The sequence below is a fragment of the Ptychodera flava genome, chromosome 18 (genome assembly GCF_041260155.1).
Source record: "Ptychodera flava strain L36383 chromosome 18, AS_Pfla_20210202, whole genome shotgun sequence".
Classification (NCBI taxonomy): domain Eukaryota; kingdom Metazoa; phylum Hemichordata; class Enteropneusta; family Ptychoderidae; genus Ptychodera; species Ptychodera flava.
This window is the reverse complement of record NC_091945.1, coordinates 25,152,127-25,179,478: the sequence shown is the minus strand read 5'-3', so window position 1 is coordinate 25,179,478 and position 27,352 is coordinate 25,152,127. Positions and strand designations below refer to the sequence as shown.

Here is a 27,352-nt window from a genome sequence, read left to right as displayed (position 1 = left end):
GACAATCGTGTGAATGATGGCATATTTTATTCTGGGGAACTTTGAAATACGCTCCGAATAAAATTTGAATTAATAAAAATATATTAAGTTATTAAAATGCAAATTATCAGCTCATGGTTAAGGTTAACGGGTACAAAATATTGTCGTACAATAGGTCATATGTTCATTATTCTAGCAATTTCAGCTTACCAGCGAGCGATCGTTGAATCGCACAGGCTACGAATCCATCAAGCATAGAATGCATCATGGAGGGCAAAGATGTCGGGCATCTTGAGCCTTCTACGTTCGTAAGTTCCAAGCAATGTGAGTCTTATTATTCTGTCAGGCCCATTATTCCATAAAAAACTTGAAAATTGCTTCAAAAGTTCATCAAAAGCACCAAGAATTAACAATACGTAAAACAGTTTTAGAAGAGCTACTAATTGAATGATAGTGATTATACCATACAGACTTAGCTTACGCTTTGACCTAAGTTTCAAAACGGTCCTTTAAGCCTTTCGATTTTTTTTCCTCCCAGTTAAGTAGAAGTCTTAAACGGTCGTAACCAAAGTAAATCCCTAATATTTTTTTGATGAAGATTCCAATTTCAAACCAGCCGAGGTGTCGCGTCTATTTTTCCACAAACCGAGCCATAGTGCTTCGGATTTACTAACACTCAGTTGACGGACAGACATTTGTCCAAAAATCTGAACCGTGTGAAATTCTGTGAAATTGGGAAAACGTTTCGCAATTTTGTGTATGGTTACCGCCATTGCTACCGCCTCCACTTATCTGCCTTGTAAAAGGCAATTTTTGTTCTCTTTAGTAGTTATCCCTCCTCATGGTGAGAATGACCTGGCGTAGGCGCAAGCAAAATGACACTTGATACATTCGTCGTTTCGCAAAACATCTCGCAAATTGTCCGTTTTGGTGTACAATCTATTGGAGCCTGGCATGTCTATATGTGCTCGTCGGTAAATTAGGGATGAAATAATTTCGATTAATTGATTAATTCTTTGGTTTAAGAAAATATATTGACATTTTTCTTTGATGTATAGGCCTAAGAGGAAAATACTTATATCACGATGACGTGGCGACGCTCGAGCATATTAGTCAGAAAGTTTTACTTCCACATTGTCTTTCGTCAGGCTGATTGTATTCTCTGTGTCGTCCCGACCTGATCGATGCGTTCGATACGTGTAAATATCAGTCCATATATAAGGACAACGGAGAATATTGATGGCTCCTCAGGAGAAATTATCATTCAGCAGTTTATCTAATATTGAAGCGGTTATTCACCAGTTTACCGAAGATTGAAGTAGAATTGATAGAGAGGGTGGATATTTTTTGGATTTGTCTATAGATTTATTGATTTATCGACATATTGATTGGTTGATTTTTTAAAGTTTATGGTATATTTCCTGTTCGAGCTTTGTAAATTTATATGTACTAACAAGTTACAATCGATGAGCGCAAACAGGATCACTGTTCTGCGCATGAGTATAGGTCAAAGGTTTCTTCAGGCGACGCGACGCAGTGTGTACACGGGGCAACTCGTCCAAGCGACGGGCGACGCGTCGCCTGAAAAACCGACATGTCGGTTTTCCGACGTCGCCTGACCACCTCGGGCGACGCGACGATATCATACAAACGAAGCAACACGGCGGGCAACTCGCGTTGCCTGTCGTGTTGCTCGTCTTGTTGCTCAACGAGTTGCCTCGTGTAACTCGGCCTTCAGATTACCCTGTTCTGTCTACGGCGAAAGTTACTACAGTGTATTATACACTGTAGTTGAACTTTCGCCGTAGACTGAACATTGGTAATGGTGTCACTTGTATATTTTGGCATAGATTGTGAAACTACAAATAAGGGTTTCCATAGGGTTGTTTACATAAGCAGATTACAATGTGTAAAATATGATGTTATTAATCATAATCACAATTTATAAATAATCATAATTGTAACAACAATGATGTTTCCTGAAGGTATTTACACAAAATAGACGAAATTGTTTGTAAAAAAGCAAGATTTTATTATTCTGTAACATTCATATTAATAATTTATCAATATTCATGATCAATTTTGATCATAACTGGAAAAATCAACACAAATAATGTCTAAGTAGCCTGTGACGCAGCCTGGTAAAGGAATAATATACGCAGCCGCGAGTTGTTGTCGAAAGATGTGAATGTCTATCAACGGTAAAATTTCAGCCCGTCAGTAGTGCATTTTCTCGAGCCTATTCGAAACAAGCGCGTACAGTTTGAAATAGCGTTTGAATATAAGGATACCTGCTAAACGTACATTTTTCAATCAACTGTTAATATTACATTAACATTTCTGGATTCGATTTGATAAAAAATTCAATGCAATCTTTGATGTACCAGAACAATTGGAATGGACATGTGTATGGTTGAGAAAATGTGTATTTTATGAAACAATGTGCAACGTTTTAATAGTTTGACAGCGATCCAACTGCGAATACTGATCATTATCATTTATTTGTAAATTCAGGTAAATCATTTTTTGTATGAGAGTCAAGGGGTCAGCGTGACGTGTGAAAAAGATAAAATTGATGTCAGTAGTTTGGATACTTTTGTATTTAGAGTATCACAAATTTGAACAAGTGATGACGACGGTGATCGCATTATGATTGTCGCATTATAGTTATCTACATCGACTTCCCAGTGCAGTAACTAAACATTGATGTTAATTTGAATTAAATTGAACTTTGTCACTGTAATGATCCTGCCACTACTCCTGAATATCATCGGTCTTGCTGCAAGTATCCTTAATACACTGTCTGTTTACGTGTCTCCTTGCCCTAGTTTCACATGACTAAATTGCAGAGCATATTGTGCAACAATTGCAGACCTGTGTTTGCAGCATTGTTTTTTGCCTACGGGCGTGACCTTCGAACTTTGTCCGTAAGTCACAAACCCGTATAGCACAGCGAGCATTTACAATACGTGTGCACTTTGCCTCCGTCGTTGAACAAGTCAAGAGACAAAATGGGGGCTTCGCTGTTTAGACCGATGGCGCAGGCTGTGCTGACGAGCAGTACAGGCCGGTCTTATTTTGAGGTTTTAGTCGTAGCACTGGTAACTCTATTTGCTGTCTACATTGTGAAAACATTTACAAGGCTAATGAAGATGCGATGGGCCAGTGAGAAGGCCCTCGCTTCATTTGAACAAAGAGACAGACATCCGATATTTGGACACTTGAACCGGGTGAGTAAACAAATTTTACAAGCGTATAGCATTTTACTACAAAGTCAAACTCTTTTGGTAATATGCATATTATTAAAATTGTTCGTCCAGATTTTTTTTTTTTTTTTTTTTTTTTTTTTTAATATCAGTCCATCATCCAACGGGCGTTAGCCCAATTACAGGATGAGGTACGCATAACCCACTAACCCCCAATGGAGCACTGAGGAGTAAAGTGCCTTGCTCAGGGGCACAACACCGTGCTGGAGTCTCGGACTCACCATCCTCTGACAGTGAGTCCCTTACTCTAGACTTACCGGGTCTCGAACTCACCATCCTCCGATAGTGAGTCCGTTACCCAGGACGGCCGTGACTGCTGTCGAAACTTCAATCGCAGTTCCTCTTTGTGCACAGCCTGACTGTCACATTATAATTAAAAACAACGGCTTAAGGTCAGAGTCCATCAGTGGTAGCGTCAGTATCCAGGGATAGCAATATCATGAATCTGTCTTCGTGTATCTACATCTTTATGTAATATAAAGATCTCAGTTATTGAATGATTTGTGAAAAAAAGTATGTCTGGAGACACTTTGTTCACATCCCTTTTCACGTTTCAGTTAAGTCTGAACGCCGAGGAAACAGTGCAAATTGCTGGCGAGACCACCTGGTGGCAGCCGTTCGGTAACCAACTGTGGTTCGGCCCGTTTCACTGTATGCTGGTCTGCTGGCATCCATCCACCATACAGCCAATCATGGCAACAGCAGGTGAGAACTCCTTTGCTTTTTAATACGTGCTTTCTGCTCTTTATCACTTTCTTTCTTTCTTACTCAGCCGTGGAATTTCCCTTACATGTTGTCTTGAATGCGAGTCTCCATTCAGGACGCCAGGACGCGTAAATTGTTACAAATTGCTCTCAAGCAATGATGTGGCCAGTGTGTGTGTGTATATATATATATATAATATATATATATAATATATATATATATATATATATATATATATATATATATATATATATATATATATATATATATATATATATATATGAGTAATTAAATTTTATATAAAGTGCTGACATCCTTTGAAGGTATCAGTATTTTGCGGAACTAATTAGAGAGGTTTAGTTACACGTAATTACGTGTACGTCTGACGGCGCGCAGTGGCGTACGCGTATCCGTGCTCACGTGTGAATAGAGAGGTTTAGTTGTGCGTTCCCGATTATTTTGCTGCATATTTTTCTCAGAAACATGCGAAATTCGTATAATTTTTAAGAAACATGAATTTCGATACGTGAGGACCACTCTTATAGTAGCTTGTTGTACCCTCGAACTACCTTAAATCAGCCGATTTTCTTTGATACAGTTATTTATGTGGTTTAGAGAATTCTTTTTGGAGGCGTCAGACAAAAAGTGAAATGCGACTACAACATTTCGTTCATGTAAGAAAATTATGGCAAGTACTCCTTGTACAGTTGCAAACTCTACGAAATATTCTGATATTAAAGATGTTTGCTAATTTACAATGATACCTTTTGAGTTTGCTTGTCTAAATTCGTGGAAATCATTGAGAAAATCTCAAAAATACTACACGTAATTATGACTACGTGTAGAAGTGTTGTTTGACGTTCGGAACGTCTGTGCTACACGTACGCGACGTCTGGTTATCACGTGACAAAGACGCTACGCGTACTGATCGAACGTAATTACGTGTAACTAAACCTCTCTATTAACAGCAACTAAAACAACTCCACGTGAAAATATTGTAAATAAAAGATTATTTTTGGTCTAACCTCTTGTCTCAAAAATTCGCCGATATAAAATTAATCAGATAATTTTGAAGTAAAGCCTAATTCTTAATGTGACGACCCTATCGCGTATATCACTTTATAACTGCAATTATGACAGGAAGGTATATGGTTACACAGCTCCACAGATATAACTGCATATAACTTAAAAGGTATCGCATTAAGATGTAAAGTTTCTCCGACATTCTCTCGGCGGAAAGAGACCGACAAGTATCAGAAGTCAGTGGACTTCTTTTTGTAAGATAGACTATTTTATTGATGTGCGGAGATACACATCGAGTCCAAAGTGTGAGTCATTTGACGTGTGAAGTCAACGAACTTTTAGTTCTGATTCAGCCCCTCGTCAATTCGCGCTACGTGGCTGTTCAGTAAATGTATACTTTACTATTTCTCAGTGCCAGTAGGAACAAAAAGCATTATATAAATATATATATATATATATATATATATATATATATATATATATATATAATATATATATATATATATATATATATATATATATATATATATCGAAGTATACAGATGTCCTCGTGGGAAATTACAGTGCTCGATGCTAAAGCAGAGCGTTGTAAATAGTAACACAAAATTACTTTAAGTACAAAGTAATGATATCTGTTACTTAAGTTTCATGCATCCTGCAATCATCAGACAGAAGAAGTGAAAGGATTCTTAGCTCTACAGTCTTATATATGTATGATCGGACGTACGGATAGAACTTGCCGTCATTTCACGTCCAAGAAGTTTGTTATTTTCTGGTTTGTCTCAATTGTGATCTACAGCCCCATTTCATGAAATACCTTTGTGATTTCCTTTTCCATCTTCTCTGCCTTGCTGGCTGTGGTATTCCTATTACTTCTTGGACGTGACATTTAATCTAAATGACGGCAAGTTCTATCCGTATCGTAAACCAAACGACCAAACAATGTATGTCCATAAACAGTCTAATCACCCGCCAACTATAATTAAACACATACCTGACGCAATAAGCAAACGCATCTCAACGATCTCCAGTGATATTAGCATCTTTGACAAACACAAAGGTCACTACGACGCAGCGTTAAAATCAATCGGGTACACAGACCAAATTGAATATGTCAAGACCAACCAATCAACGAGGAGAAACAATCGTAACATCGCGTGGTTCAACCCTCCTTTCAGTAAGAGCGTGGAAACTAATATCGGCAAGAAATTGCTGCCACTTGTTGACAAACACTTCCCAGCAGTCTAATGGTTGCTAAATGCATTAAACTAAAGTAAGAGATATAATTACTTTGAACTCGAAGTAGTTTGTATTAATTATTATTCATAACGCATTGCTGTCAGCATCAAGCACTGTAATTCTGGTGCACAGAGGTGATGCTTTGAAGTAAGAATTCTTGTCTTGTTGATGTCCTTCTCACAAAAGTGATTTTAATCTACTTTCAGAGCCCAAGGATGAGTTCACATATGGGATGATCAAACCCTGGCTTGGCGACGGCTTGTTGATCAGCAAAGGCAATAAATGGTACAGGAACAGACGTCTATTGACACCAGGGTTTCACTTTGACATTTTAAAGCCTTACGTTGATGTGTTCAGCGAATGTGCCAACACGATGACTGTGAGTAACGTCACTAAGTTTTGTAAGTCTTTTGAATGTATCTTCTTGGAAGCAACAGCGTATAATAGTTAATATTCCCATTGGGAGATTTCAAGACTTGCTGTGGTTGTTCATACAGTGTTATGTCCCCCTTTACGGCCAAAGTGATCATTATATTTCTGTATGAGGACAGACGATTAGGTCAATTAGAATAGCCACAAGACTCATTAAAAGAGGGTAATGTTTTTGGAACTGGCAACGGGTAATACCCGCTATTCAGCCAAAATATGGATTTGGAAAGATACTCACGTATTATACACGAGTTTAATGAGTTTTGTACAAAACTTACAGAATTAAAGTTACTTGTAATTTTATTATCAGTATTGCATGGAAATTATAAAATAATCGTGTAGAGCAATGCATTATGCATAAGTTTTGATAAATTTTGTTCAAACTTATAAATTTGAATTGGAGTATTGCATTGAAATCATAAAAGCGAGATAAAAAGAAAAAAATCAACATAAATGTTCCTAAACCTTTCCAAGGCATCGGAAAGTTTCGAGTCACACGTCATCAACAGGGCCCTTATTAAGAATTTCGCTTTATTCCAGGACAAATGGATGACCATACACCAGAAAGGAATGATAGAAATGTTTGAACACATAAGTTTGATGACCCTTGACAGCTTGTTCAAGTGTATCTTCAGTCTTGAAAGCCAGTGCCAAAGAGATCTGTAAGTACGATACAGTGTCCTGAGTACAAATGTGATAGAGAAATTGAATATATATATATATATATATATATAATATATATATATATATATATATATATATATATCAAAGTACAGATGTCCTCGAGGGAAATTACAGTGCTCAATGCAAAAAGCAGAGCGTTATAAATAAACAAAATTACTTCAAGTACAAAGTAATGAAATCTATTACTTAAGTTTCATGCATCTTGCAATCCTCAGATAGAGTGAAATCCTCTATCTGAAGATTGCAAGATGCATGAAACTTAAGTAATAGATTTATATATATATATATATATATATATATATATATATATATATATATATATATATATATATATATTTATAATATATAGATTTATATATATATATATATATATATATATATATATATATATATATATATATATATATATATATATATATATATAAATGTATGTATCCATTCATCGATTGGTTCTAACAGTCTATTGTCTTCTCCTAATTCATTTCATCGTCTTGTAATTTCCTTGTTCATATCTTACACACAAACAGGGAAAGAAACCCTTACATCTCGGCAGTCTATAAATTATCAGGTTTGATTTTGGAGAGGATGAACTTCCCGCCATATTTTAGTGACTTCATCTACCACCTGACGTACAGCGGCTATACCTGGCGGAAGGCCCTGCGAACTGTCCACCAGCATTCCAACAAAGTCATCAAAGAACGAAGACAGGCCTACAATGAAGAACAGAGAAAAGGTACAACCAGAAAGAGAAAGTACATTGACTTCATGGACATACTACTAGCTGCTAGAGTAAGTATGTGCATTTTGCATCCAGCAGGCATCAACCAAGAAGTTACTCTAAAACTGGAATTAAAAGTAATTCTTTATTGGCTGTAGCGTTTGACCCTTGTCGTCGGTGATAAAAGTTCTGCCAATCGAATACATTTAATTCCGATTTATCGAGAGTAAAGCTCTTAAAGATAGTTACTTTGGGTAAACATTTACAAAATTAACTAAGCCTTGTCTTCTTGAATATAGTTATGTAACCGCAATGGTTTTCAAAAAGCGTATATTATTGTTCCTTTATTCCTTATCCCTGCCCATCAACCTTAGAACAATCTATTGAGCGACTACTAATTGAATGCGAAGCCGTTTGACCACTTTGATATGCAGCATGTGAGAACATTTGTGTACAGTTTTCAACTTGCCTCTTAAAAGCTCACGTTGAGTTGACGTATGCATAAAAAATAGATGGTGCATAAAATCAAATGCTTTGATCAGTGGACGAGTACACCGCGATAATCAAAATGAAAGGGGTCATCTTCTTACCCACAATGCCTTGAAATATACTACGAAGTGGTACCTTTCACCATGTTATGAGTACAAAAAATTACAGGTTTTAGCTCTCAAGAGGCTTATTTTAAGCAAACATGACACTGTTGTGACCTTTCATCCATGCAGCAATACAACGTGATCAAAGATTGTGAATGTCTGTAAGATCAGATTAAATGAAAATAGGGCACCGATACTGATTTTTCGAGAGTTCATTGAACTAGAGAGATACGTAGTTTGACTGAATCTCATAAGAATGCTGCAGAGAGAGTCTATTCTTGCAGTGACTGGGTTTGAATATGTTGACATCAGTTGGTAATTTAACACATGTTCTCGAAATATCAGTAAGGCATTGGATAATATTGTGTTTCGATTCACATGCCCTCAGAAAATAGAATAAGTCAGTCGGTCTGGAATCTTTTCATTAATTCAATTAACAGCAAAATTTGGTAAAATCATGTGTAAGTTTTGAAATGAAAAAAAAATAATAGCGTGGAGGGTTTTAAATAGGGTACGTCAGGTTATCCGAGACACACATATTTTTTAATTTAAACCTCTCAAGGATGAAGACGGCAAGGGGCTGACAGACCAAGAAATCCGTGACGAAGTGGACACTTTCATGTTTGAAGGACACGATACGACAGCCAGTGGGCTGTCATGGATTATGTATAACCTTGCCAGACATCCAGAACACCAGAAGAAATGTCAAGAAGAAATCGACGAACTGCTTGATGCGAAGGGAGAGGACAGACTAGAATGGTAATCATTTGAAAACTTCTCTGATTCATGACAATTTATCGAAGGCACGTGACGTCACGTTTCATCACGTGTAACAAGTAAGCAATGCAATGATAGCCGTGTCACACCCAACAAAAAACATTGATAACGATACGCCCCCCCCCCTTCCCCCGAAACAAAGTACAAGAAATCAGAACAATTATTTATAGAACAGTCGATCTTCTTTTTCTTTCATCCCATTTTCAAATATACGGTTTACCTTTCAGGGATGATCTTGGTAAACTTCCATATCTCACCATGTGTATCAAAGAAAGTTTGAGGTTGCATTCTCCTGTTCCCTTCATCGGACGTAAACTCAACAAACCAATCACCATGCCATCGCAAAACGGGAAGGTCACAATCCCCGCCGGTAAGTTTGTTTTGTTTGCTTGTTAGTTTGTTTTTGAAATAGGTAAATTCATTCCAACAAAATGGCAAATGAAACAAATCTACATCACTGTGAATGTGTCGAGCGAACGAACAAACAAAGCAACTTGTCTGAAAAATACTGTCATTAAACTAGAAAGAACAGAAAGAAAAATTATCCAAAATATTATATCACTATATGAATGCGTTACGGACACATCGTTTTCCTTCTCCCCGGTCAGTTGAACTGAAAGTGCGCTGAAAAGCGCCCTCATGTTGCAAATATACGTAGATCTTTCCATGAGAGGGACGATCATAGGAAAATAGTACTACAACTACTTTGAAACGTTTCCTTTTTGTCCAGTACATATTTTCATTGTTACGATTACACGAAGATAACATACCTTTTAAGGTCCCACTTGATTATCACATAGAAAATTTATTTGGCCGATAAAAATTCATTTGAGAACAAAACTCGCTGAGTTTTATCGAGCACTTCGCGCAATCGTTTAATGCGAGGCGCCTTTCACAGTATTTCTCACGTCCATCATTCCCGTTTCAAGCCCTGGAAGTCAGATTTTAATAGGATAGTGGTACAACGTCATCTAAACAAAATCATAAGAAAAAGATCCCGTACTGTATTAGCTGAGATCGGCTTCAAGCATTTTCTGGTCCTTCAGTACAGAGGAAATAGCGTGTTTTAAAAATTCAATGAAATAAAAAATCTTGCTGTATTGAATTAGGTTTTGACTCTGTTTGTTTTGACATTCGTCTTGATATTTTCGCCAGGTGAGAGAATCGGAATAAGCATAATGAGTTTACATCACCACGCTTTGGTTTGGGAAGATCCTGAGATTTACAACCCTTTGAGATTTTCACCAGAAAACAGCAAAGACAGATCACCTCATGCCTTCCTACCATTCTCAGCCGGACCAAGGTAAATGTTCTTGAATTCTAAGCCATCTTTTTACGACTTTACAGCCAAAATGCCATTATGGTTCATCTATTTGAATTTGAACATGGCATTCAAACAAAGATGTGACACTTGTAGAATCATTCTACCACAGCAGATAAAAGCAATTGTCGAGTCTACGTATACTTCAGAACCTAAGAAAGTTGTACCATCATGCAATACAAGTGCCTAATGTCTTTGATAACACATGTGCGCCGCCGTAGTAGGCGATTCCCTCAATTTACTTTGGTAAAAGCCCATTAGAAATGTTAATAAAATGTTTAACGGGCAAGCATCGTAACTTCTTATGATTTTTACACTATTTTTAATGTAAATTAGAATCCTTAAAGCATGTTGAGATGTAGCATTCAGCTCATCAACTCGGCCTGTGCAGGTGGAGACTGTGTTGTTGTAACAAGTGAATATTCCGGTCCAGACTAGAATTCAAATGTAAACAATAACGGTGCATTTTACACATATAGACGTTTGGTTGACAAGCTTAATAGTGGGTGTTTCAACATGCTTTGGGGAGAAGAAAAAGAAACTGTAGTTTACATTGAAAGCAAAAACAGGAAAAAATCATCGAAAGTTACAGCATATAAACCTTTAAATTGTTTTAATTTAAATCACCAGGAACTGTATCGGACAGAACTTCGCCATGAATGAGATGAAAGTCACCACGGCGCTGGTACTACGAAAGTTCAACTTGGCCGTCGATGAATTCCGAAAGATTCGTCGGTATAACGCCATCGTCTTGCGGAGTGAGGGCGGCCTTCCCCTTCACGTGGAACCAAGGAAACGATGAAAACAGATAGAAACGGGAGATATTTGTTTACGCTTCAACAATGCAAAATTCCATTAAGATGCAAACTTTTACAGAACATTGAATAGAAAATAGGTGTTATCAAATGCTAACTTTTACCTGTATGGACAGGCGTTGGTCTTACTAAAACCCTACCTAGACCATATCACTTGTAATGTACGATGAAAAAATGTCAATTGCAAGAACAAAAATGTCATATTTGATGGCGATGACCTGGGCTATTGATCAATAAACCAAAATAAGTCACATTGTTCGAATTGAACATGGACGCAAATTTGGAATAGCGCAGAACGAGGATGTCACAAAACAGGATGCCCATTTTTAAGGCACTGAAAATTTCCCACCTTAGGTGATATATAAGATTATACAGGGTTCCACAATGCCAAATGTGGATAACATAAATGCCAAATCAAACCAAAACACCATAGTTACTATTCAGCGATTTATTCAGTCTTCAGAACTACATTGTAAATTAAACAAAATTAACGATTGTTTAAATTGAGATTTTTTTCCTTGCTGTTATTTTTCTGGCAATTTTACCGTTTCTTTTCGCTGTCTCTCGTCTTATATGTTCAAATACCATGTCAGCCTGTCGCTAGTTTAAGAACCCTTTTCCTGCCGAGTCAACATTTCACCACCAGGTCAAGATGGTTAAAATTAATGAAACACAACGTATTCCATATGATGTATTTTAACAAAATACTGTTCATTTGAAAGCTGTTGAAAACATAATACTGTACAGTTTATTTTTTTTTTTTTGGACAAAAGATGCTATAACATACCAAGCCAAGTGGGTGAAAATACATCATGTTTTGACTCAATACCGCTTTTTACTGACTTGGCTGATGGGAAGTGATACAGTTATTACTGTCTGGCAGGAAAAGGGTTAAGAAAGCTTGATGTAAGTATGAAGTGCAATTTCATTGTTTTCAAATCCTCCTATTTAGAAAACAGTCTTACTGGGTCGTGTTCAGTTTCAAGGCAAATACCACTAGACCGAGTGGAATGTTATAATTACAAACAATATTCCTTCAATCAGTTCAAACTTTATCCAAATTCAAGTAACGAGAGTAAAATCCGATTTTTCATCTCATGGCATAGACTGTGGCGCTATGAAGGGATTGCATGGAGTTGAACATTGACTCAATTGCTTCCTCTGGACAATTGAGCTAATTTTTGTAATGAAGTTGACTTTACAGATACAAATGCATAAATTCATCATGGATCTATAAATATATCTAAATTTTTGGAATTAAATTCTGTTTGATATGCAACGTATGCTAATTTTGATGGCTATGTTGGGAATGTGTGGAGTTGAATATTAACACAATTGTCTCAACTGGACAGTTGACTTTATGGATAAATATGCATAAACTCATCTAGATCTATACAGATATCTGAATTTTAGGAATTCAGTTCTATTTGGTATATGACATACGCTACGTTTTTAGAGCAAAGGCAAATGAAAATAGATGTCGAAATTCTAGGATCGTCAATGCGTGTGTGCTTGTGCTGTCGAAAATTCGTCTCTGGGCATGCGCTGTGAAGAGTTGTCCTAATTAACGGGTTATTCTCTCCAACAACTGTCACTCACAAACACCACAGGTGACATTGATGTAACTGTAATTAGAGTAGCACGACATATGAAACGGCATAATTGACACAGCATTTGTGCAATTTGTGTGCCCTTTTTTAATTGATGGATTTTTGTTTTGCACGAACACTTCACAACAGTGTGGTGTTTGTCTATGCTCTTCATTCAGTTTGGTTACGGAAGAACGTTGACGAGGTTTTGCTATGACCGCTATCAGATGAAGTGCAGTTTTAGATTCAGTAACGAATTTGTGTCAGATCTTTCGGATAACGAGTTTTCATGCATTCATTATGTACAATCAAAGTAGTCATCAAAACACATTGAACTTCATTATTCGAAATTTGCAACATTTATATTCGCGCTGAACTTTGCCAACTGCTGTAAAATGCAGGCAAAGAGCCTCTGGTGAATATTTCTTGCTGAAAAGCAACAAAGAGGGATCTTTCTCGTGATCAGTTACAAAATATGTCATTGATTTTACGCTGACCCGTCGACAAGCATCGTGACATCGGCACATTTTGCCGCCAAAGATGCTGAAAGTGAATGGTGTCTTTAGTCAACGGGATACAGTCGTCGGAAATGCGCTCAAAGTTCGTATATGGGACCCATACGACCAATGTAAACACTGTATCCAAGGTACAATGGTGATTGATGAAAGTTAAAACATGTCTGTCATAATCTACATCGTATAATTTAAATGTTGTACGTAGCTATGATGATGTGGTGCATCTAGATATCATGCACAATACACATCGTTTGTAAACAAGAAACTCGCACAGGCGCAGTTCCGACGACTGTTTCCCTTTAAATATTTACAAAGAAGTCCCGGAAAAGGAGACATTTCTTTTTTCTTCCTATAGGATTCTTTGGATTCAGGTAATGGTCTATGTGACAAGAGTTACTACTTCACTTTACGTGTGACAAACAACACCCTATCTGCATGGTAGGTATGTTAATACATCTAGCATCCAACCAATCAAAATATCAGAAACGAAAGTTAGTGTAACAGGCAAAATACATCCACGTCACAAATTTTCAGACTCTCTAAATCAGAAAATGGTATGAGACTAAACGACTCTTAACAGTCTTATAAGGCTTACAAACTTGTTTTGAACATACTCAATAATTTTCTTTCTTTCCGTGAAGATTAAAACTACTTTTTGCCAATGTTTAGACTTTACTCAGAGAATTACTTCAGCCATTGTAATTTCAAATATATGTAAATTGAGGAATTTCGTTTCTGCAGTTGAAATAATTGCATGGCTATCCTTTAATCCCACTGCCCGGGGACGTTAGAGTTAGGTCTTATCAAAACGGGTGTGCCCAATTACTATTACCATGGTTTCTAAGATTTATTACGGATCTCCAGTTACCCTACACAGATGTACACTGTATTGTGTCCACACAAAGTAGACATGCTACCAGCAGAAAAAAGACATCATTGAAATAATGTCAAATTTATTTGTATTGGGACAACTTTTTCTGATTACATAAGACACTTTGTGATATTTGTAATACGATGTGCTGTTTAAGGCACTCAGTTCAGTGCATGCAAAAGAAAATTATGTAAACTATCAATTGTTGTCACGGTAACAATCTTGTAAACGTGGTGTATTGTCTTTCCGAGCACTGCGAGTGTTGTATCACCCCTATTTGTAACAATCAATCCTATTTGTAACAAAACTTAATTTTCAAAAAACTTTGCCGTATTTGTTGAAATATTAATAAAATATGCATATTTGTATGTTTGGGGGCAATTTTCTTTTTTTTTTCCTTGTCAAAACTCATTTTTCCGAAACTGCTTTTGTTACAAATTGGGTTGATTGTTACAAATAGGGTTGACATGTCAACCCTATTTGTTGACATGTCAACCCTATTTGTAACAATCAACCCTATTTGTGACAAAACCTAATTTTCAAAGAAACTTGGCCGTATTTGATGAAATCTTGATGAAATATACATATTTATATGTTTGGGGCAATTTTCTTTTTTTTTCAAGTCAAAACTCATTTTTTCCGAAAATGCTCGTTAGATTAAATGTTGTTGTTCAGGTTCCTAGGGATAAGAGGCCTACTCGTAAGATATAATCACAGAGAAACATATTGACAGAGTGGCAACACTTGCATGCCTTTTGTTCCATGGTCGTCTCGGTAGACTATTGGCTTTTCATATTAAAATGAGCTTCAAAGGTGTTAAACTTTTTGGAGGCTTTTGTTTGTGGTTGATAATTACTCGAGATTATGCGAAAAATACGACGAGATGGCATCGTACTGCCAGTCGCGTAGCAACCATAGTTACTTTGTGAGCTCTCAGGCCAGAAACACTGCTTCACGCCAATCAAAACATAACACGCCAGCAGTTTCATAAACATGTCCTTCCTTGATGCACGTGTAAAAGACGGTATGACTGACCGTAAACCATTGAGTAAAACCAGACAGTATCGATAAAAGACTTTCAAATTTGGTTCAAATACACTCATTATATATTCATAAAAATATGAGAGGAATTTTTAAAACGGTAAAACTCATTTTCCTGAAGCTCAAAACACTCCCGTTTTCGCCAGCACGTCAATTCTGCTCAGCACCACACGCCAACAACAACACAAACTTTGCCGAACATACTTTCGCTTAACAATTGGCGAAAATCCGAAAATTACCGAAGGATTCATGGTCGGCACTCTTCGGAAAAGAGAGGCGAGAGCAACCTGAGGCGAGGCGAACATGGATGGGTTACGTAACCGCTTCACGCCTTAAACAATACCCGTTGCCACTCTATCTATGTTTCTCTATGATATAATCAAGTCGTGCAGATACATGCCAAAAGTTTGTTTCGGGGCAATTTTCACCAATTTCGGTCAAAAATGTTTTTTGTTGATTGTTACAAATAGGGTTGACGTGTCAACCCTATTTGTAACAATCAACCCTATTTGTAACAATCAACCCTATTTGTAACAAAATTTAACCAATTTGTAACAAAACCTAATTTTCAAAAATTCTTTGCGGTATTTGATGAATTCTTGATGAAATATACATATTAGTATGTTTGGCGGCAATTTTTATTTTTTCCTTGTCGTAACTGATTTTTTCCAAAATTGCTCGTTAGATTAAATTTCTTTGTGCAGGTTGCTAGGGATAAGAGGCCTACTCACGAGATATAATCAAGTCGTGCAGATACATGCCAAAAGTTTGTTTCAGGGCAATTTTCACCAATTTCGGTCAAAAATGTTTAAAATCTTGCTTTCTGACCGAAATCATACTAAACCTATATTGGGTTAACTTTTGTTACAAATTGGGTTGATTGTTACAAATAGGGTTGACGTGTCAACCCTATTTGTAACAATCAACCCTATTTGTAACAATCAACCCTATTTGTAACAAAGTTTAACCAATTTGTAACAAAACCTAATTTTCAAAAAAACTTGGCCGTATTTGATGAAATCTTGATGAAATATACATATTAGTATGTTCGGGGGCAATTTTCTTTGTTTTCCTTGTTGAAACTCATTTTTCCGAAAATGCTCGTGAGATTAAATTTCGTTGTGCAGGTTCCTAGGGATAAGAGCCCTACTCGTAAGATATAATCAAGTCGTGCAGATACATGCCAAAAGTTTGTTTCAGGGCAATTTTCACCAATTTCGGTCAAAAATGTTTAAAATCTTGTTTTCTGACCGAAATCATACTAAACCTATATTGGGTTAACTTTTGTTACAAATTGGGTTGATTGTTACAAATAGGGTTGACGTGTCAACCCTATTTGTAACAATCAACCCTATTTGTAACAAAGTTTAACCAATTTGTAACAAAACCTAATTTTCAAAAAAACTTGGCCGTATTTGATGAAATCTTGATGAAATATACATATTAGTATGTTCGGGGGCAATTTTCTTTGTTTTCCTTGTTGAAACTCATTTTTCCGAAAATGCTCGTGAGATTAAATTTCGTTGTGCAGGTTCCTAGGGATAAGAGGCCTACTCGTAAGATACAATCAAGTCATGGAGATACATGCCAAAAGTTTGTTTGGGGGCAATTTTCACCAATTTCGGTCAAAAATGTTAAAAATCTTGTTTTCTGACCGAAATCATACTAAACCTATATGGGGTAAACTTTTGTTACAAATTGGGTTGATTGTTACAAATTGGGTTGACGTGTCAACCCTATGTGTAACAGTCGACCCTATTTGTGACAAAATTTAACCAACTTGTAACAAAACCTAATGTTAAAACATAGGGCCAAAGTCCCTGAAGCTACTATAGACATGGATACAAAATTAAGTATTTCCTGACTGTATGAAATTATCTCAATAAGGTCATCCTAGGGACATGTAAACCAAATATTAAAGCTGTCTGGACCAGCGGTTTTGAAAAAACAAGCGACTCAACAGTTGACAGAGCTCTGCTGTGTTATGTAGAGAATAACCTTTTGTGACACATGTATTGATGAAGAAGGTGGATATCTTTGATAGCTCATTTCAGGATGGCCTGACCAAAAATGGAAAAAATTCCGTAAAAATACAGATTTGCATATTTCATCAGACTATATTAGTCTATAATAGCAAATAAACGAGAGTTAATTACATTCTAATTAAAGTAAACAAGACTTGCTTAAATCAAGATTTACGTCATAAAAAACAGCATATCTGTCAGGTTATAAAGAATCTTGAGCTGGTTATTTTTTAATATCAGTATTTTCATCCTATTAACCAAGCACATTTTAACTTTCAAATTAACATTGTAAGTAAGTTCTGTTGAATAAGTTGAGACTGTACGTACTCAGAGAAAGCACACTGAAGAGACAAATGTTTGTAACTTAAGAAGTTCAAGGTCATCAAAAGCATTATAAGGAATCATGTTACACTTTCATTGCACTGTTTACACAGATTGCATAATTGCTATAAATAGCACAAGGAATCTTACAGCCAAGCTTTACCATAAAAACCCTATCACTTTGACCACTCTTTTAATTGACCACTCTATTTTTTTCCTCAAAAAGTAATCTTATTTTATCCTTACCAAGTCAACCATATATGGAAATTAGAGCTTTCTATCTCTATTTATTTGACCTCCCTATCATGACAAACTATTATGAGCAATTTCTTTTAGATAACATAAATGGTGGTTCCGAATATATCAAAGTTGGGATTCAGGAAAGTTGCCTTTACATGTTTTAATCCTCCAAGATGGTAAGCATTTCACTATGAACTGTCAAAAAAAGTTGAACTTTCTGATAATCCCACACTAAAATTATTTGGCTTTGATGATTTCCTAATTAATTCAATTATTTAAAATCATATTAATTATTTTTTTCTGGGTGAATTGATAGGGTTTATACAGTACAAGAATTACATACATTGTAAGTCAAATTTTGACCAAAAATGACAAAAAAATTCCTTAAAAATACACATTTGCATATTTCATCACAATTTGAACAAATCTAAGTTGGGTTATCCCTAGGGACCTGTATACCAAATAACAAAGCTGTCTGACCAGCGGTTATGAAGAAGAAGATTTTTTACCAAAAACACCTTTTTTGGCATTAATTTGCCTATTTTCAACAATATCAAAAAAATAAAAAAAATAGTTTCTCAAAATCATATTTTTCATCTACACAACAAATATCAAATCAGTAAGTACTGCGGTTCTCAAGATATTTGAGTGGACGGACGCCTCACAAACGGACATACATACATACATACATACATACATACATACAGACTGACGACGGACGCCGGACGGATACCCATCCCAATAGCTTCTATAGACTATAGTCTATAAAAGCTAAAAAACGGCCGTATTTTATGAAATCTTGATGAAATATACATATTAGTATGTTTTGGGGTAATTTCCTTTTTTCCTTGTCGTAACTCATTTTTTCCAAAATTACTCGTTAGATTAAATTTCTTTGTGCAGGTTGCTATGGATAAGAGGCCTACTCGTAAGATATAATCAAGTCGTGCAGATACATGCCAAAAGTTTGTTTGGGGGCAATTTTCACCAATTTCGGTCAAAAATGTTAAATGGGGTTGACACGCCAACCCTATTTGTAACAATCAACCAAATTTGTAACAAAAGTTAACCCAATATAGGTTTAGTATGATTTCGGTCAGAAAACAAGATTTTTAAACATTTTTGACCGAAATTGGTGAAAATTGCCCCAAAACAAACTTTTGGCATGTATCTGCACGACTTGATTATATCTTACGAGTAGGGCTCTTATCCCTAGGAACCTGCACAACGAAATTTAATCTCACGAGCATTTTCGGAAAAATGAGTTTCAACAAGGAAAACAAAGAAAATTGCCCCCGAACATACTAATATGTATACTTCATCAAGATTTCATCAAATACGGCCAAGTTTTTTTGAAAATTAGGTTTTGTTACAAATTGGTTAAACTTTGTTACAAATAGGGTTGATTGTTACAAATAGGGTTGATTGTTACAAATAGGGTTGACACGTCACCCCTATTTGTAACAATCAACCCAATTTGTAATAAAAGTTAACCCAATTAGGTTTAGTATGATTTCGGTCAGAAAGCAAGATTTTAAACATTTTTGACCGAAATTGGTGAAAATTGCCCTGAAGCAAACTTTTGGCATGTATCTGCACGACTTGATTGTATCTTACGAGTAGGGCTCTTATCCCTTGGAACCTGCACAACAAAATTTAATCTCACGAACATTTTCGGAAAATGAGTTTCAACAAGGAAAACAAAGAAAATTGCCCCGAACATACTAATGTGTATATTTCATCAAGATTTCATCAAATACAGCAAGTTTTTTTGAAAATAAGATTTGTTACAAATTGGTTAAACTTTGTTACAAATAGGGTTGATTGTTACAAATAGGGGTGATACAAGTGTTCCCGGTTTCTTGTCCGTGATTTGTTATTACAACAAAGTCTTTCCTTAGCAGCATTACATTATATTTCCTCAGCATTCGAATCTGTGTTCCCTGCGTACGGTCGGAGAGCTGTCACTGCTGTAAACAAAGGCAGAGTTAAAAGGGAAAACAAGAGTGACAATATCCAAAGATCCCTGCTCTTCAAGAGAAAGATTATCATCATAACAGCGGCGCTAAAAACTGAGTAACCCCATAGATACTTGAAACTGGAAATGAAGACGTTACTCTTCATAAAATCTTCTTCCACCGTTCGCTGCGGTATCCAAGTGTTTGTTTTGGATAAGTTGGCCTTTATTGCTGACATTAGCCTCACAGTCCCGACCACAGTCTCGGGTGTAAACTGTAATATTGCGCAAAGTGTCTCTACCAGAACTAAGTGAATGTTATTCCACTTTAGAATGGCTATCTTTGGAAAGACGACGACCAGTAACATAACGGCAGCCAGCGAAAGAAAAGGATGCCTCGCCTGTACGTTATATTGTAGTGCAAGGTAGACTAAGAGAAGTGGTTTCATAAACATGACGCGGAGAGCTGAGTGACTCACAATTGCACTGATAAAATCAAAATGGCACACAGTTCTCAATCTAGTATCCACATACTGGTCTTTCTGAAGCCTCATTCGTAACCACCGCATTGGTTTTCCAACCAGAGTTGGCCAAAAATACCCTCCCAACAGGATCTCTCCTTTATTCCACCGACGTTCCCGGATGTTCCATGTGACGTAATTGAAACACGGGCTTTCCAACAGATAAGTATTGCCTGCGTACAGAGGTTTTAAAATTGCTGCTTCAAATGTATCATGGCTTAGAATGTCAACTGGTACCATCTCTATTAGGTTATCACGATATCCAATCACTTTTTCGATGTAAATTTTGTTTTTTATGAGCGCTTTGCCGAAGAATCCACACTGTCCTAATACTTCCGACATACTGTGAGCGATATCAGCATTCACCTGTTGGCGAATCTTTTCAAGTTGCATGAAAAGCGTATCTCCGCTTGCCACTTCCATGGCTATTGCCGGTTGAATGATACCTCTTTCCGGATTAGCGGAAGCGATTGCCAGGAGCTCGTGGGCCAATCCGGGAACCACCGTCGTGTCGCCGTCTAGGACAAGAGTGTAATCGAATCGACGACCTCGAATATTTAGGACATCGTTCGAACTGTAAAACAGCGGTTCACCATAACGCCGCGCCATTGTACCGTACAGGTTTTTGTCTGTGTAGGTGTAAGCCTTGTCGTCACCTTCGCTGAGAAGCATCAAGTCTTGGTACTGTCCGCATTTACGAAGGACCCGGCTCACTCGATGAACAACCATAAATTCGTTGGATCGAGTTCGGCAGATCTCTTTGGCGTTTGTCCACACGTACGATTTTGAAAACTTTCTCCAGAACAAACACAGCCTCTTTTCGTCAACCAAGGACTCCCTGTCGAGGGCGTAACAAATGCTTTCTTCTAGCAAAACTTTGTAAATAGCCTGCCTGTAGTACAGGCACATTTCGAGTTCATGTTCATAGAACTTGGTGTTATTTGTTGCGCTTATGAGAACGGCCGAAATATTCTCGCTAAGATTCCCGATAAAGGCCTGGTACATCCGGTGATATGTTTCGTCTATCTCGGATATACTACCCGCCAAGAGGTTATAGGCCATGATGAGAGTCAAACGGGAATAGTCGGCCTTTCTGCTTGGCCGTCTTCCCCTCGCACGATAAATAATGGTGACCATGGCAGTGACCAGAATTTCAGCAACACTGCTGTGGAGCAGTCCGGTGACAACACACAAGCATACGCCCTGCACAACGTGTGTCATCGCCCAATTGATATTCAGGGCACACAGAAATACCGCCAGCAGAGTGAAAAGTCCCCATGCGGTGAAAAACACTACAGCGGCATAGGATGGTCCTGTCTTGTACATGTCGAGCCATCGTGTCTTCCATTCAAAATCTCTTTCGAAACTTTACCGGCAAAATGTTACCTGAAATAAATAAATGAGTATCCCTGGACGTGGTAAAGTATGCGAACAAAACCATTATCATCACAACCACTTCGGTGACAAACTTTTGCTTTCAGAATCATATTTCTTGCTGCATAACTCTCGGATAAATATTCACAGAGATAAAGTGATTGTAAACACCTTGCATTACCCAAACAGCGGTACAAAAGTGCTGCAAGTGGCATACTTATTCATCTTCACTGGTGATACACTCGTATCTCTCCGCGCGCGGATACTGGCTTCGTTCCGGTGAACCACTGTCCTGTCGAAACCCTTGTAACCCATTACTCGAGGCTTTTCCCCACTTTGTCACTCTTCTCAATTACTTTGTGAGTAGCTAATTCAACTATCCAATACGGATGGGCAATATGATGTACATCCTCCATCGGTTGGGTTTATTGGATCCGAGAGTCATTGTTTGAAGTCCCCCTCGTGGACGGTCTGGATAAAAGTAACACGTCATACTGGTTTCTGTTACAGACTCGTAAAACATGTCCATCCACAACCTCTTCGGAGAAAGGCAACGTGCATAGAGAAGTTGATGTGATGTCCCGTTTTGTACTTACGTATATGTCCCTTATCACAGTCCACTTTTGTCTGCCATAGGGATATTGCCACTCGAGAGATCGTCGAGATAGAGAAACAGAGTAGATATTCTCAGTCTTCAAAGTCAACACCGTTTTATTCTCATGTGTAGAAGTGACATATCGACAAAGATGATTACAGAAGAGCCCTCTGATGATAAAAGGCTGCTAATTGTAATTGCATATTCAATTTAACTCATTACAATAACCCAAGGTGACACTTAAACCATACAAAGACCTCTAAAAACAGTTAGGGGTAATGATATACATATCTTAATAAATGACTGCCGGAAAATCTCACGTAAATTAATTAACCACTGTAGAAAACAGCATATATTATTAGAAATGTCTACCCTTAAACTTCAAGCTTGTATGTGAAGACAATTACGCGTATGTCTAGATTGTATGTAGATAAAGCTGACCCTTTGGAGTTAATCAACTCTGTGTTGTTTGTCTCTGTTTCCAACTAACGTATAACTGCCCGGATTCATAAAGTCGGCCTACGCAAATTTTTTTTTATTTTATTTTATTTATTTATTTACACTTTATTTAAAGAGGGTAAACATCCTTAACAGGAAACCTGGTTAGCATAAATGCTAATCTTCCCCAGGGCCCTTTTTGACATACAAAGTACACAAGAAATAAATTACAAAAGCACAAAACATACACTAAAAACATCAAACAAAGGGCAGTAAAATTATCAGTACAAACTACGCATGATTAAAAAAGCTTAAAGACGAAAACATTTAAACATTACGTGACGTCAAATATGTCCTGATGTAATTTGTTTTGAAGGTGTTCAACGAAGGTGATTATCGAACACTCTCTGACAGTGAATTGAAAGTGACGGCACTATGGTGTTTAAGAGATTGTGACGTTACGACAAGTCTCGCCCCAGGGACATACAGAATATCGGTTTGATTGCTGAATCTCGTACTGCGAGATGATACACTGGTTATTTTGGTGAACAAATTTGTAATATATTTGGGCAACATATTATTGACGGCTTTATACACGAAACAAGTTGTTCTGTATTCGACACGGTTTTTTATCGGCATTATTTTACATATTCATAAAGTGGTGCAGATGGAGTTGCTCTAGGGGCATTCGTAATTAATCTGAGAGCCATATTTTGAAGAATCTGAAGGCGTTTAATATGACTCGTGCCACCCAAAATTGTACTACAGTAATCAAAGTGGGGTTGTATAAAAGCTTTATAAAATAGAACACGTGTTTCGGTTGGCAGGAAACAGCGTAATCTACGCAACAGTGCTAGATTTCTACCAACAGTGCCAGCAATGTGGTCTTTCCAGGTTAAGTGTTGGTCGATAATGACACCAAGAAGTTGATCAGATGTAACTGATGTCAGTAAGTAATTGTCACAATAGATGTCAAGATTGGATTTTGAGAGCCTGGAAAGTTTTTGCTTCGTTGTGATGAGCATTGCTTTGGTTTTTCCTACGTTTATAACCATTTTGTTTTGTTCACACCATAACTTGATCCCGTTCATAGCAACTGTTAATGTGGTTTCTAAGTCCGAAATATTAGTATCTGATTCACTAATAGTGGCACCATCGGCGAACATGTCTATATTTGATTCGATGGATAATGGTAAATCGTTCATAAATAAAATAAATAGAAGGGGTCCGAGAATACTGCCTTGAGGAACTCCATTTACAATGTCACTGACTTTACAGCATGTTCCCTTAATGGAAACAAACTGTTTTCTGTCTTGTAGATATGAAATAAACCATTTGATAGCAAAATTGTTACATTTGTAATATTTGAGATTGTGTAAAAGGATATTATGATCGATCATGTCAAATGCTTTTCTCAAATCCAAAAACACAATTCCGTTAAGTTTACCATTGTCCATGTTATTTACTCAGATATCAACAAGCCTGTTTAAAGCAGTTTCACAAGAGTGAGTACCACGAAAACCTGACTGTCCTTCATAAAGCAGTTTGTTGTCTGTAAGGAATGTGTAAAAGCTATCATGAACATGTCGTTCTAACACCTTACTTAAAACACATAGAATACTTATTAGTTTGTAATTACACTTAGGCCAAAGTAAGTAAATTCTTTGTTTTGCGTCCGCGCGCGCCTAGGTTTTTTAGAGAATTTTCGGAAAAAAACACAAACTTTCCTTTCAAAATTTCGCCGTTGGTGGCGCTATTTTGTCGCAAAAACAAGTCGTGGCTTTTAACTTTGCGACGAAACACTCCTTTACGGCAGTCAAATTCCATGCGGTGACGTAAAACAGTACTCTCTACATATTTACCCCTGTTGATACTGTCAGCCTCACGCCGGGGCCTCACGTTCTCGCTGTCTGTTGTTGCTTTGCCTGTTGTGGCTTTGTCGTCACGATAAAAAATGGATGAAAGCAGGGAAATAATCGAAGTTAAAAAACAGGAAACCTTTGCACGGCAACTTGAAGGCATGGTCATTGCGAGCAATCGGGACTTGAACAGAGAGAGATTCAGTCGGCCGATTGGACTTGGGTACCACGACTCAGAGAGTATGGCAGACGGAAAAATCGGAAAGTGTTGAGGCCTATCCTAGTTAATTAGTCTTTAGGTTTGCCACAAATTGGTTAGTTCGTCCATTTTAACTTGCAACAAAAATAAACCAGTGATCAGTACTGTAAACGTTAACGAAAGGCCTTTACGTACAGTTTGGGTATGGGAAAGTATATTAGAATCCCTCTGTGAAAGTTCAAACTTGTAGTAGGCGGTCGTAGCTGCTCTTGAAGGAGGTCACACTTTCTGCATTAATGACATCGGCTGGTAATTTATTCCAGGTGTCCACAACTCTTGCTGAAAAAAGTACTTTCTTGTGTTAAGTCGAACGGTTAGTTTATGAAGTTTTGGACAGTGTCCTCAAGTTCTCGAGTCGGCTGCTAACTCAAGTGAAAGGTTACAGTACTAGTGGTCATAGCCTTTGATAACTAATTCTAGAGTTGAATCATGTCGCCGCGAATTCTTCTTTGTTCAAGTGTTATTAAACCAAGCTGTTTGAGTCTATTTTGATAATTGTAGTGTTGGAGTTTAGGTATTATTTGCCATGCTAAGATTTTTATGTCCTTTTGTAGCCATGGTGACCAAGCTTGTACTGCATGTTCGAGCTGTGGTCTCACAAGTTGCTTGTAAAGACGAAGAATGACATTTTTTTTTATTTGATCGACAATGATCGTTTGATGAGATCAACATTCTGTTTGCTTTTTTGCAAACTTATCACATTTGCTTGAAGGTTTTAAGGTAAATGAAGTAGAGTATTCATTGAAGGGGTTGTTGTAGCCAATATGCGTCCGCCAGTGTTCACTCATTTTTTGTAGCTTGTCCAAATCAGCTTGTAGAATTTAAGGATCACTACAATTTCGCAAGGGATGATATGTCTTGGTATTGTCAGTAATTTTTTGAGTTCAGAACTAATTTCACCGCCAGTATGATTGATGTAGATTAGAAAGAGTACTGGTCCAAGAACTGAACCCTTTGGGACACCTCTTGTGACGTATTCTCCATTCAGATGATGCTCCATTTATGACTACTCGCTGTTTTGTATTTGTCAATCATGCTTTGACCCACTGTAGAATATTTCCATTTATACCATGATACTTCATCTTTTCAATCAATCTGGGGTGTGGTACTTTGAAAGTGCAAGGAATATAGATGTGTGTTGAGACTGACAATTGCGAAATGCTTTCTTTTATTTGATGGAAAGGAAAGGTGCTGGTTTTACGGATGGTCCCGAGGAAGCTACAGGGAATACTTTTGTCAATTATATCACCAATTTCTTCTTCTCTCTGATGCCCCATCTTTCTAAAATTGAATGCAGAGGCTACAAGTTACCATTTCTGTTTGGTGTTTTCTTTCAAAACAGACACCTTTCAGCAAAACTATGACATTCCATCAGAGCATAGACATTATAAGAAACTTGAAAAAACGTACAAGAACTTACGGACAAAAGACCGTACTGTATATTGTTATAGTGTACCCATTCCTCAAACTGTCCAGATTTAAGTAATTTTATGAGGCTGTCAAGTTGCTGTGCAATGGTATTGACATGTGGACACTTTGAATGCACGAGAAAGAAATCTAAAACTAATAAGAGAAAAGCAAACGTCAAAGAATGACTGTTTATTTTGATCCATTTGTTATGAAAATGCATACAGTGATCATACAGTGTGTCACACTGTGACAAGAGTATTCATGTGGTTTGAGAAAAATTGTCCAATAAAGGCAAACAGATTTTGTGTTAAATTTTCTGTGTGTGTTTTTTAGCCGCTTACCCGCGTACCTTTTAGGATTTTGAGTGGACGCAAAACAAAGAATTTACTTACTTTGGCCTTATCATCACGGTGTCCACCCTTATGTACTGGAACTACTCGTGCCGTTTTCCACACAGATGGAAATTAACTTGAAGTAATACTCAATTCATTATCTTAACAAGGGAATGAGATATTACTGGAGCTGACAATCGTAAAAGACGTGCATTAATTTTGTCAATCCCAGTGGCTTTAGTAATAATTTAATTGTTGATGGATGAAGTCATATGTAATATTAGGAATATTAAATGAAACATCTGAGCCTATTAAAGATGAGACATAGTTGGTCAATTTATTTTTCATTTTCATAATGGTGCGTATTTGAATGGGGTAGATATTGATCAACAATTTTAGTGAAATAATAATTTAATGAATCGGCTATAGCTTGCGGTTCAATTATAATTTTATTCCC

General features: G+C 37.1%; 2 protein-coding genes across 2 annotated transcripts; one reads left to right on the top strand and one right to left on the bottom strand.

Annotated features, from left to right (window-relative positions):
- The first annotated feature begins 2,817 nt into the window (after positions 1-2,817).
- On the top strand, positions 2,818-12,828 carry LOC139117237 (leukotriene-B4 omega-hydroxylase 3-like). The gene is made up of 10 exons (XM_070680184.1): positions 2,818-3,209; positions 3,803-3,950; positions 6,419-6,591; positions 7,182-7,303; positions 7,853-8,114; positions 9,199-9,395; positions 9,641-9,783; positions 10,569-10,716; positions 11,365-12,152; positions 12,439-12,828. The coding sequence occupies exons 1-9, from the start codon at positions 2,991-2,993 to the stop codon at positions 11,534-11,536; spliced, it is 1,584 nt and encodes a 527-aa protein (XP_070536285.1). The 5' UTR covers positions 2,818-2,990; the 3' UTR covers positions 11,537-12,152; positions 12,439-12,828.
- Positions 12,829-20,061: 7,233 nt separating this feature from the next.
- On the bottom strand, positions 20,062-21,954 carry LOC139117688 (uncharacterized). Its single transcript, XM_070680934.1, has one exon. It carries the CDS (start codon positions 21,952-21,954, stop codon positions 20,062-20,064), a length of 1,893 nt encoding a protein of 630 aa, XP_070537035.1.
- Positions 21,955-27,352: the final 5,398 nt, after the last annotated feature.